Source organism: Lycium barbarum, chromosome 7, assembly GCF_019175385.1.
Source record: "Lycium barbarum isolate Lr01 chromosome 7, ASM1917538v2, whole genome shotgun sequence".
Taxonomy (NCBI): Eukaryota; Viridiplantae; Streptophyta; class Magnoliopsida; order Solanales; family Solanaceae; genus Lycium; species Lycium barbarum.
Window position 1 is genome coordinate 14798793 of NC_083343.1, and position 12592 is coordinate 14811384.

Consider the following 12592-nt stretch of genomic DNA (forward strand, 5'->3'; position numbering starts at 1 on the left):
AGAACAATAAATGGAGTACCGCACAAAACATATAAGGAGGTATGCTACGCATTAGGATTATTGGAGGACGATAAAGAGTGGAATGACTGCTTGGCTGAAGCTGTGTGCTGGGCATCAAGAAACGAGCTGAGAAATCTCTTTGTGACGATACTAATTCACTGTCAAGTATCTGATTCATAAAAATTCTAGAGGACCAACTATGAAATTGTATCAGAAGATATAATGTCATTACAACGGAAGAGATTTCAATTGAAAGAATTACAGCTAACTAAAAAACAAGTTGAAGCATACACATTATTTGAGATTGAAAGCATCCTACGAAAGATGGGAAAAAGTTTAAAAGACATAGATGGGTTGCCACTTCCAGATTCTGCTTTAATGAATGAGATAGGGAATCGTTTAATCAATGAGGAGCTAGATTATGACAAAGGAGCTTTAAATAAAGTGCATGATAAATCATTTTCCCTCTTAAATGATTGCCAAAAGTCGGCGTATGAAGCAATTCTAACATCAGTTGAAAAAGAAGAAGGCCGTTTATTTTTTATAAATGGACATGGTGGAACCGGAAAGACATTTCTATGGAATACATTAATTTCCAATCTGAGATCACAATCAAAAATAGTTCTCCCAATTGCTACTTCGGGAATAGCAGCTTTATTATTACCAAATGGCAGGACTGCTCATTCACGGTTTCATATTCCTTTGGACATCAGTGCTTAATCAACTTGTGAAATAAGACAAGGCAGCCAGTTAGCTGAACTACTCTTAAAAACTTCTTTAATCATTTGGGATGAAGTGCTAATGGCAAATAAATTTTGTTTTGAAGCCTTAGACAGGACTCTGAGAGATATCCTCCGAGTGAAATACGAAAACAGCTCTGACAAACCGTTTGGAGGTCTTAGAGTCGTATTTGGTGGTGATTTTCGTCAAATAGTACCAGTAATTCCAAAGGGTAGACGAGCTGATATTGTTGATGCATCGCTAAACTCCTCATACTTGTGGCCATTTTTAAGAATATACGAATTGAAGCATAATATGCGACTTCGCAGTGAAAGAGTAACTAATTCTGAGGCAGCTGAAATTGCAAATTTCGACAATTGGTTGTTACAAATTGGAGATGGATCCTTTCATGATGATACTGACAATGAGCTTATTAAATTACCTCCCGATATATGCATCGCATCATCCAGCGATCCAATCGGATCAATTGTCGAAGCAGTTTACCCATCACTCTTGCAGAAGTACAATGACCCAACATATTTGAAAGAAAGAGCAATACTAACGCCAAAAAACGAAATGGTGCATGAGTTGAATGCCACAATTATGCAAATGATACCAGGTGAAGGAAGAACATATTTTAGCTCGAACAATGTGTGTAAAGCAAGTGTGAACACTAATGATGAAGATCTGTTGTACCCAACTGAATTTTTGAATAGCTTAAGATTTCCGGGAATCCTTAATCATGACATACACTTAAAAGTAGGCACTCGAGTTATGCTTCTCAGAAATCTAAACCAAAGTGAAGGCCTATGCAACGGAACAAGATTGATTGTCACACATCTTGGTAATTGGTCTGTTAGCGCAAATATCATTTCGGGAAAGAACATTGGCTCAAGAGTAACAATTCCAAGAATCATTATGTCTCCTAATGATTCAAAGTGGCCATTTAAGCTTAAGAGACGGCAACTTCCTTTAGCTCCATGTTTCGCCATGACAATTAATAAAAGTCAAGGACAATCCCTTAACCATGTCGGATTGTATCTTCCGAAACAAGTATTCACCCATGGCCAGTTATATGTAGCTATATCCCGAGTAACAACAAGACAAGGATTGACTATACTGAATGTTGATGACGACATAGAAGACACTATGTTTATTAAAAATATTGTCTACAAAGAAGTATTCCAAAATATATGTCCGCCAGCTCAACACACAGAAGGTATTTCTTCTTTTATCCCTGTAGTATTATATAATCTAACAAATCCTAACTCATTATGCTCATCCAACATTGCTGTGTTTTTGTATATGTAGGTATATAATAGAAGAATGACGGTGTCGCTGAAGCACAAAGAAATCTCTGAAATGCTCTCTAACGAATGAAAAATGATATTTAGGAGGTAAATGTGTTTTGTCATATAGCTAAAACTATAAATTTTCTCAAGAACATGTTACATATCCATGGTACTTAATGATCTTTTACTACATCAATAATGATCTTATATATTATTGTTCCTTTATATTTTTAAAAGTTTCCAACGTATCATATACTATAAATAAATAGGCAACAGGGAAAAAAGTCATTCTTTTATGTAGTTTGATTCTTTTGTGATATTTGTAATTATCATTGTTCAGGCACAAGTAAAAATGCAAACATGTGCGAAGAGAATAAGAGCTCCCAGGAGGAAGAAGGAAGAAGAGGACGTCCCCCTTTTAGGTGCTCCGGGAAAATGCAAGCAAAAAACAAGTTATGACGTTGCTTTTATGGTTTGGCTCACGTACCTACTGCTGAATGTTTTGTCTGCTTAACTACTCATCTCAATGGAGATGCACACATTAAGGACACCAAAACATGTAATAGGTATATACCAGTAGATTACAGTGACTTGGGAATGCCCATTTCACAACCTAATTTTGTGGGGGTTAGGTGACATGTTCCCCTGACTTGATGTATTCACTTTTCAAATTTAAATATACATGGTAGGGGTCTTTGCCAAACCCCCCGCCACCACAAGGTGGCTTTTGCAAAAGAAAAAGAAAACAAAAGAAACGACAGTACCAACTGAAAAGAAGGCCATGGAGATTGATTACGAATAATGCTATTCCAAGGTTCCAAGGCAAATATGGACATGACATGCAAGTTTTGCCATCATATGAAATGTGTTATATTGAGAAGGAACCGGAACAACCAAATAATCCAACAATACATATTTCGGAGGTTGCATATCAGATGACAATGCTCAGTTAAATCAAATCGGTATATGCTCCGGACTCAATCTATCTGGCAATTATAACATCATAAAACGCCTGAAAGCTACTGATTGATCCATGACTATAGATTTGGTTAGATGAATTACCGAGTAGCAAACCTACGAAAAGAAACTCTCCAAGAATTAATCACATTAATGTTTGTATTTTGTAACAACTTTTAGTTATTCAAAAAAATAACTTTTAATTGTTATTTTTAATATTCAATGTACGGAAAAGCATAGCGCGAGATTAATGAGCTAGCTTCTAATGAACACCGCAAAAAACCAGCTCTTAAAAAACGGAAAAAGGCTTTCGGGTAGATCATACAAGAAGAGGAATCACCTTAAACTCGTGTCGACTTACCTAAACAATATGGTAATATCGATTCTTATGATTTTATAAATTACAATTAACCCATACACCTGTATGTTTAAACATCCCAAGTTACTGCACAAATACGTTACATCACTTCCCACTTTGTTAAAAGGGGTAAAATATAAACAAATATTATAATTCAAAACCAACAATGATGGAATCAGGTAACATTTGCCGTTAGTGATATTTATGGTTAACTTTTCAATTTATTACGCCATCCATAACAATTTCTCTACACCTTCCATTCACTCTATTAGCGTCACAAATGAATAACGGAAGTTTCAGAATAAATAATAACAAGGCAAACCACTAATCTTCCTCATACTATTAATTCAAATCATGACACTTATCTTACTCATCAAGGCTCTTAAACATTCAAATATTTGCTCATTATTGCTACGAAATTATTATTGCTACGAAATTGACCTTACTTATTTTTAGATAACTTTTAATTAATTACACCATCCTTAACGATTTCACCCCACCATACCAATAACTCTATTACCAAAACAACTAAATAACAGTTGTTTCACTTCCAAAAATAACATCATTTCAAACATCCAAATATTGCCTCATTATTGCTGCGAATTAAATACAGCACAATCAACGTAGAGGAAAAGATGTTTAAATACTACAAAACACTGGACAACAACTGCATACAGTACACTCCATAAAGCTACACAGTCATCATCTGTCAGAGTGTTTGATCCAGGTTGGTTGTTAAATATAATGTTCATTACTATTGCACCTGAATAAATTATCTTTTGTTCAAATATCGACTTTCTTTGAATTTGTCAAATACTTATACAGGATTACTACAATGGATGAAATGATTAAACGTATCAATAGAGGTGATGTATGCAAAACTTGAACAAATGTGAATTGAGTATTTGAGAAAGGAACGACAGCGATTGAAATTCATATTATATAAAGGAGTACTCGATCTGACAAAGAATGATAGGACGTGCTGATGTATTTGTTTGGGACCTCCTGTCAGATGCCCGTTCACTGCAATAAAAATGACCCCAATTAGTTATAATTGTTCTAGTATGCATCTATTATGCCTTTAATTTATAATTAGCATGTAATTTTTAATTAACTATAACATGTTTGCCTCTATGCTTATGACTACCAATTAGTTTGCGATTTTGATTATCTTTGTTTATTAATCAATTGGATACCTTTTGGACAGAGGATCGAGACAAACAAATTTGTGATATCCTCCCATTCCCCTTTATTCTCCATATGTATTATCTACCAGTAAATTTACTGTCATTATGTTTTTTCGCATATCCATTTATGTTACAAAATTTTCGCCCCTTGGTGCAAACACATATTTCAATAAACTAAATGTGAGGAATTAAACTCTATATATTTAGTAAACTTAAAGACATTGATTTTCCTCTATATATTTATTAAACTTAAAGACATTGATTTTCAACCGCGCGAAGCGCGGCCAAGTTACCTAGTTAAATAATACTACTCAATTCCAGTTTTTGTGAGGAAATAACACTACTAAAAAAACTGGATTTCCAGACCTCAAAAAACCGACCTCAGTTGAGGTCGGAAAAAAACCGACCTCATGAGGTCGGTAAAATTGTAATATTTATTTTTCATTTTTTTTTTTAAATAAACCGACCTCATGAGGTCGGTAATATTGTATCAAAATTTTAAAAAATAATGTACCGACCTCACTAGGTCGGAAATTTAATTAACGATAAATATTATAATTTTTTTTAATTTAAATGAATATTGACCTCACGAGGTCGGTTTATTAAAAATAATTTAAAAATAATTTTTGATAAACCGACCTCATGAGGTCGGTATTCTTTTAAATTAAAAATAAAATAATTAAATATACCGACCTCGTGAGGTCGGTTATTAGCCAAATAAAATTAAAACTAACTCCAATTAAACCCTTCTCATTTCTCTCTCTTTCCCTCTCACGTTTTTCAGATCCCTCTCTCTCTCTAAACCTATACACCATCGACGTCACCAACAGTGCGAGTCACCGTCATCGTCGTCCACTCCCAGAACCGCCGCTGCCGTTGCCAGTTATCATCAAATGATGGTAATCTCACATACCCCCTCTTTCTTTCTGTACGCTTTTCTTAATACAATTTTGGATGAATGCCATTTTTGTAATTTTGAAGACTATTTCTTCTCTTTAGGCTCGCAGAGTTGTTCGGTAATGTATTAGATATTTTATTTTAGTTGATAAGCTCTCTGGATGAGAAACCTTCTATTTGAATGTTTGTCGATTGGAGTTCTTGTGGAGTAATTATTCTGTACTCTGTACACACTTTATGGTAACTGGTAAGGCCTCATAGGTCCCTTATTTTCACAGTTAAATTTACAAAGCGACTACTAGATTTGGGTGGACCTTCACTATCAGCATCAGAAGCCAATCTTAGGAAGTGCTACTTTTAATGACAACTTGAGACTTGACAAAATGCAATTTTCTTTAAAATAGCAATTAGCTTTTGTTCTACCCTACCCTCCTAATACATAGAACACAAATCTCAGTCATATTGTTTTGCAGTAGAAAATTATGTGCAAAGTACTGATTATTGCTTGTCTTATTTCTGTTGTAGTTTCTGTTTTTTTTTTTCCATCTGATCTTTGTTGTTGATTGTAATACTAAAGACTGTTGAATTTTTCAAAGTTATATATTTCCTGCCTGCTTCATAATTTGTCTGGATGGCGAGGTTGCATTTTCTCCCTGTCATCTAGATGTTGATGGGGCACCGACAGTTTACTTGGAAAAATAGGAAGAAATTTCTATTTTTATCAAAAAAATAGTAAAACATTTCTGCATAATTTCCCAAGTCTCATTGGCAGGTTAGGAGTTTGTCAAGTCCAAGGCTGCTTTTAGTTATATTTAAATCTCTGTAAGTTGTCAAAGTAATTGAAAGAAGTTTTAAGAGCCTGTGGGGAATTTCATAAATCATCAAAGACAATTCCATGTTTAAAACTTTAAAAGGAATGCTCTTTTTAAAATATTGAGGTGGTTCTTTTGGATATTCAAAAAAAGAGATGGAATTTCTAACAGATTTACAAGGTAAAAGATGCATCTCCGGAGCTGCAAAAAGCACTGCCTTTATAACATGCCTCCGAATGCCTTGCTTCTATGATTGTCTAGATTCAATTACTGCATCATCGACTGTTACACTCTCAGTAGTGTACTTCCTGATAATAATCCTTTTGTTACTATTGTTATTTTTCTAATTCTGTTATAGGATGGGTTTGATGCTAATGGATAGAGTATCACTTTTGTTCTAGACTTCTAATGCCATTGGCCAAAGTTAATTTGATTCTTCCTTTTTTTTAATCTATTCGGAATGTGCAGGTTGTTCCTTGGTCATGTTCGTGGGATCTCACCATGTCGCATAGCATATATGCTGGATTACAGGTCCTAACACATAATCCATCTGTTGGAAAATGGTTCCACTTTTTGTTTTTTGCGAGTCCAACAAAATAATCTTCGACTAATAATTCTGAATCTATTCTCTCATTATTTTGACATGGCAGAAAATTACAACTTGTAGTCTTTTTATGTAGTTTATAAGTATCTGATGTTCAAAAAATGAGTGAATATATACGTAAGTTAGCTCGGAAAATTTGTCAAGTGGACCACCATAAAATCTGAAGTGACAACCAAGTTGGTATTGTCGGAACATTTATTTGTTTGAATTAGTTAGTCTCTCTTTCAAGTCTAGCAACGCCATTTTTATTTATCGAAAAGAAAACAGTTACTATCTCTCTTCTTCTTTTTTCTCTTGACTAATGTGTCATATTTTTAATTTCGTGTTTGCAAAATGGCATGGTTTTGCACTTTGATCGGCGTCAAACTACTGTTCCAGTGGAATCTTTGACTAGGTTAACAGGAAATCATGTTCATACTGTGTGTTCCCTTTTTGCTGATCCTACACTTGGTGTCGTTGTTAGAAGTGTTCTTTCTGCATCTTCAGTAGGCTTGTGCCACTGGAACTTTGGTAGCGGTAACGAAAGGTGAGTTCTAGTATGTTTACTACTCTAAATTTCACTTATTTGTTGGTTCTTGAGGTGAACAAGTTTTTCTTACTGTCTACTATCTTTTGAGTTTGGAGGACCCAGATTAGGGTAGAAGGCTTAGTAGATAGTCTCGTTATCCTTCCTTATTAGTAGTTGCATTATCGCAGTATAATTTCTTGTGCTCTGATTTCTGCTATTATCTGTTATTTCTTGTACTTTGATTATCCTATTTTATCTGTGTTATCGCTTTGAATTTCTTAGCATTATCTGACCTCTTTTTATGCTTTTTATTGAGCCGAGGGTCTTTCGGAAGGTGACTCACTGAGTAATGAGGAAAAAAAAAGGTGGAAAAGTTTAAACCACTTCGCTTAAAGTCTACTAGATTGTGTTTTTCTTTTGATTAAGAGGATGGAAAGTTGAAGGTGTTCCAAGAATAATATCTGTTGGAGTAGGACACCTTACTTGTCTAGGGCCCATTCTCTTTTCCGAAAATATCTTCTTTGGGACCTTTCTTATTTTTAATGATATCTGACCATCAAGTAATACTTGGAATTGAAATCTTGCTTTTCTATTCTAATCTTATCTTTGTTTGGTGAAATGTAAGCATTAAAGGGGGTTTTCATAGTTACCTTTACCCAAAAAAAGAGGGGGGGGGGGGGGGGTTCATATTTTTCAGCAAAGAAATGTCCCGTTGGTGTAAATTTTATTGGAGTCCTACAATAAGGCAATAGAATCATAACCTCTTCAATACTACAGAGGTTATAATAACTATTGGACCGAAATGGCATCTTTTAAACAGTTTGTCATTCTAGGATCCATTTTAGCCAAAGGGAACTTATGAGACTGAAATGGCGCTCTATATGATTTATGTAATGTGGTATAGGGCAACTGGTGACTTGGGTCTCTGTTGAAAACAGTTGCAATTATCCATATTGTCTAAATTCCTGATTGTTTCAGTTCTCTCCCCTAGGCCTGCTTGCATTGGTGTGTATATTTGAAAGATGATCACTGATGTCTTATGTGTATACTACTGCCCATGTGTGTAATTTCCTTTTATTGATAAGCTTTCTCTGAGGGACATGTGTGTGTGCTGTGTGGATATCCTTATCCTGTATTTACCCTCAGCCATCCAACAAGCTCTTATTCCTTTTCTTTTTTCCTCTCCCTCATGTCTATGTGTATCCAAGATGTCTGTACATTGTTTGTGCCATCCTCTGTGCCCATTTAGCCCTGTGCATCCAGCATGCCTCTTGATTTATGACTAATTCATTTTATCTATGTTTTCAATATGACATGAATCACTTTTCTTTTATTGAACCCCACCATGTCATGCCTGATTCTGTTCTCATCAAGTAACAGTGTAGCCTTGGACTTGTACATGCCTATGCTTCTCTTTATGTGGCTTATGTGATCTTCCCTGTCCTTGCACATCTAACTTTGCTTGTTATGCCTGCTTAATCTCATCTAAGTAACTTGCCCTTCCTGCTTAATCTCATCTAAGTAACTTGCCCTTCTTTGAAGATCCTTGACTTGCATCGTGCTTAAATCACCTACACAAGGTTCTGCTAAGCTTAATCTCTTTTTGACCAATTTGCATACTAATTAACTGTCTCATACTATTTGAAGATGGTACATTGCTTGTTTTGGCCAATTCATGGCTGAGTACAACCCTTTTTCTTCTCTCCCCCCCCCCCCCCCCCCCCATATGACATTTAGATGTGGTACACTCTTATGTATGCCTTCATGTGAGCTGACTGTTATGGCATCTCCTGTTTGCACCCCCATTTTGCTCTGATCTGGACTCAACACCATACAAGAATGATACTGTTTTTTTTAAAAAGAAATGTTTTGCCATGCTTTCTATCTGCCTATACACAACATCATGTTCCCTTTTTTTAAAAAAAATGCTTTGATCCCTCATATGCTCATGAATTCAGTCACTATGATTGTTTTCTTTCTTCTGCTCTCTTTTTCCTGAAAAAAACTATTTGACCTTGTGCCTATTTGTACACTACTTGGCTTTGCTTGATGTTGTACCTATTTCTCCTTTAACCACTACTTTTCAATCTTGTCCCTCTGAAACCATGTCATAGCTTTCCTATTTCAGACCATACTTATGTTACTCTAACTTGACTCATGCTTGACCATATGTGCATACCACAGTCTGTACCTTGACATGAGGATAGGATAGTGCTTTGATATGTGTTTGGAATTTGGACTGCTCTGTGTGCAGATTATCTCTGCTAGTTTATGACCTCATGATCAGTCCCCTTTTTTTCTGAGTTTTGTGATGTATTGCAATCTGTGTTTGGCTATGGTAACTGATCACATGCATTGGCCTTATCCTTATTTGTCCTTCCCTACATTAATCTACCTATGCAGAGGCTGCCACGACCTATTCTTTTACATGAATTATGACTAGCCTGTCTGCCACCAGTGCTCCTGCCAACATTACTCCATGTCTGCTGGTTTTCTTCCTCTATTGTGATAGTATCCATGACCCTTTCCCCTTTTATCATACTACATAGCTTGTTCTTGGCCCTTGATTACTGTCCCTTTTCTATTAATTTATATTTGCGATACTTACATATATTATTGTATAGATGGCAGGTGAAAAGAGGGGTAAGAAAACAAAGAAGGCTAACGAGACAACGGTTCCCCGAAGACCACCAGAAAACCTTGCGATTATAAATAGAAGCCCGTCGCCATGTCTTCCACCACGCGGCACTCCATTGCCTCATGATCCCCTTAGTGTAGACTAGTTTAATGTTTTGTGCATGTTTACAAATGTTGAAGTAGTTTAATGTTGTTTTGATGTTTGCGAAGGTTGAAGTAGCTTAATTAATGTCTCTTGTGAATGTTTGATTGACGTTTTTATTCAACTTTGAAGTAATTTCGAATTGAATTTGATGTTTTGGTGGTTGTAATATATGTGTTGTAATAGTAGCTTATTGTTTTATGTATTTATAGTAGTTTGGTGTATTGTTGGCAGCTATTTGGGTTCGTTTTAGTTGAAAGTAAAATTATTTTCATCTTGACAGGGAGGCAGCTGGAATAACAGCTAGGTGCTACAATTTGTTTTGCAAAATACTGACCTCATGAGGTCGGTTATGGGCAAAATTTACCCAGAAACTGTTAATTACCGACCTCATGAGGTCGGTTTTCTGGAAACTTTTCCCAGAAATTGCAAATTACCGACCTCATGAGGTCGGTTTTCTGCAAAATTATCCAACATATAGCAAATTACCGACCTCATGAGGTCGGGTTTCGACAAATATTTTGCAAAAATTGAGAAATACCGATCTCAGGATGACAGAAATCTAAAACAATATATATATATATATATATATATATATATATATATCATATAACTTACCGACCTCAGGAGGTCGGTAAACTAATATCATTATATTATTAATATAATTTACCGACCTCACGAGGTCGGTAATTTATATAATTAATAGCCGACTAAAAAAATATTACCGACCCACTCTTTTCCGACCTAATTTTGAGGTCAGTTTTGAGGTCGGTTTTTGCCCAAAACCGACCTCATGAAGTCGGAATTGCCCTTTTTTTTAGGTCGGAAAATCCAATTTTTTTAGTAGTGTAATCTCGTATGATCACTTACAACTTTAATAGAAGAACGTCTCTTTATTAATCTCTTTGAAAATGGTCATAAAACTAAAATAACATTTTTGTAATGTATCACAAAACTGGATTTCCCGTTTATGTGACCTATTCCTTTTTTAGTCCGTTAAAAATGAAATAAATCTTTTTAAATTTAGATACAAACAATTACTCCTTCTGTCCATTTTTATTTGTCCTCTATACTAAAAATAATTGTTCATTTTCTACCTATTTTACCCTTATTATTAATACTTTAATTATTTCCAATTCATTTTCCAACATTAGATTACTTATGATAATTATAACAGAAAAAGGGACAAAAATACCCTTAACGTATTGAATATGACTCACATACCCTTTGTTAACCTTTTGGTTTATAACTGCCTTTAACCTTTTATTTGGTCTCAAAATCCTATGAAATTATTTAAAAGTCCCAAATTTTACCATCTCATGTTCTGTTAGTTTGAGCGGTATATTTGAGCCCAAATAAAAGGTTAAGGGCATTTATAGACCAAAAGGTATTAGTGAGCCATATTCAATACGTTAAGGGTAAGTAAAATTACCATTTTATTTATTGCTTCTTAAGGAGCGTGTCAAGTTAAACATGCACAAGTAAATGTGAACGGAGGGAGTAATTAATAACTTAAATTTCATATTTTATCCTTAACGATAAGTTTTTATAGTCACACAGACGTTATGACATATTTAAGGCCACAAGTTTTAAAATCTCTCTATTTTTCCCTTAAATTTTGTGCCTACTCAAACGGATGGATTGCATGAGATGAAGGAAATAAGAAAAAGAAAAAAAAAGAAATCCCCTGATAGTGGCTGCTACTTGAGTAGTAACATACAATAAAGTCAAGTTGTGAATTTTAATGGATACGAGGATACTTGTAGACACTAGCAAAAAGAAAACCATTGTTAAATCTCTTGTACAATGAATCCAACCCTAAACTACTTTGATATAATGAATTGTATTGTTTCCAATTGTCTGGATTTGACATCTTTTCATCTCCCAAATTAATTAAACATCTCCTATAGTAACCATTTCGGTTTTTAATTAGTTTCCCTTCAAATCCTTCATTCATAAATGTTATGTACATATACTTAAAAGGGAAATTTATGTTCAGAAATGACAAAAAAATGTATGAGTTTGAATGAGTCATTTATTTGATATGAAGTGTACGTTGAAGTGAAGCTTTTTCATCAAAAAAAGAAAAAGAATTAATGGTGAAGAATGTTTTTATGGCTATTGTAACACTATGTCTATTGGTATTGCCATTGCTTTTGCCACCTCTTCCACCACCACCAATTTTGCTTTTCCTCATTCCAGTTTTCATTATGATTTATCTCATTTTCTTGGCCATTACTCTACCCAATATGCCCTTCTGATAAATCATTAACTTTTTCTCGATTTCATTGTTAAAAATCTGAGATATTCAAGTTAAACTATAGAGAACTTCCAGTACTCTTATCTTTTATTTTTATTCTGTATGATGTTGGCCTACAACGAATTTAAATCAATAATTATTATTAGTGAAGATTAATATTGCCGACACCAACTTGTTTGGGATAGAGGCATAGTTATTACTTTGTTGTAGATATTGTT

The 12592-nt window shown here is 34.7% G+C and overlaps 1 protein-coding gene and 1 long non-coding RNA gene across 2 annotated transcripts; both read left to right on the top strand.

Annotated features, from left to right (window-relative positions):
* The first annotated feature begins 801 nt into the window (after positions 1–801).
* LOC132601310 (uncharacterized) lies at positions 802–2100 on the top strand. The gene is made up of 2 exons (XM_060314410.1): positions 802–1899; positions 2032–2100. Exons 1-2 carry the CDS (start codon positions 802–804, stop codon positions 2098–2100), a joined length of 1167 nt encoding a protein of 388 aa, XP_060170393.1.
* Positions 2101–5285: 3185 nt separating this feature from the next.
* Positions 5286–10323, top strand: LOC132602164 (uncharacterized). The gene is made up of 4 exons (XR_009567632.1): positions 5286–5413; positions 6692–6754; positions 7206–7353; positions 9960–10323. It is a non-coding gene; the product is annotated as an uncharacterized LOC132602164 (long non-coding RNA).
* The last annotated feature ends 2269 nt before the right edge of the window (positions 10324–12592 follow it).